Genomic DNA, 851 nt, shown 5'->3' with positions numbered 1-851 from the left:
AAAAAGCAAGAACAGAGAAAATAAAACGCACAAAAAGAGCATGGAAAGTTGCAAAAACAAGCGTTCGTCTCATTGCAGAATCTTTGAATTACGGACTCCATAGAGTACTGGAGAGATTCGGCGCGGCCTGGCACTGGGCAGTGGTGAGCGTAGAAACTTGAATATTATATATATATATATATATATATATATATATATATATATATATATACTCATATATGGATACATATATATTTACACGTTTGTATATGCTGATTGCTTCTTCCCTCGTCGTTCTTTCGCCTGCTACGAGGGTCTTGTGGAGATGCTTAGGGCGTGTAGTTGTATGGGGTTATTTGCAGCTGTGTTTTGTTTTTTTTTATTTTGTTTTGTTTTCAGGAGGTTGGGCTGAAGAAGATAATTCGTCGTTTCCGTATGCTGAAACTCTTTGGGGTGATAGCGGGTTGGTTTGAGCGTGTTGCAACGTTTGTTCGTTGGTTCGCTGGCGAGGGAAAGTTTTATATTGCAGTGTTCGATACTTTTCGGGGTTCTGCTTCATTTCTAGTACAGAATGCAGACAAGATTTCAGCTCTGGTGAAGGGTACTATTCAGTTTTCTGTTTCTACGTTAGACTCTACCTTGTTCTTCGCTATGCTTCTCAACGCCATCACGAAACCCGTATATGGACTCTATTTTGCTTATCAAGGGCTACTAGAAGATAAAACAAGAACAGAAGCAATACAAGAATTCAGACACAACCAAAAAGCACTCACTAACTTTCTCATGGGCAGCGCCGCAATGGAATCGCAAGTGGGGTAAACAACAAACACACTTTTTCTTTCCCTCACCTGCAGCAGCAACCGATGCATATA

The 851-nt window shown here is 40.3% G+C and overlaps 1 protein-coding gene across 1 annotated transcript in view; it reads left to right on the top strand.

Annotated features, from left to right (window-relative positions):
* EMH_0060820 (uncharacterized protein) overlaps positions 1-851 on the top strand; it is a gene marked incomplete at both ends in the record, with an annotated part of 2,480 nt that overhangs the window by 817 nt on the left and 812 nt on the right. Inside the window, one exon of the mRNA XM_013497831.1 lies at positions 379-442. Within this exon, the coding sequence (XP_013353285.1) occupies positions 379-442 (64 nt within the window). The remainder of the gene's footprint in view (positions 1-378; positions 443-851) is intronic.

This window comes from Eimeria mitis, genomic scaffold, assembly GCF_000499745.2.
Source record: "Eimeria mitis Houghton genomic scaffold, Emh_scaff2967, whole genome shotgun sequence".
Classification (NCBI taxonomy): Eukaryota; Apicomplexa; class Conoidasida; order Eucoccidiorida; family Eimeriidae; genus Eimeria; species Eimeria mitis.
Note: the sequence above shows the minus strand (reverse complement) of the source record. Positions and strands in the feature narration are given on the sequence as shown.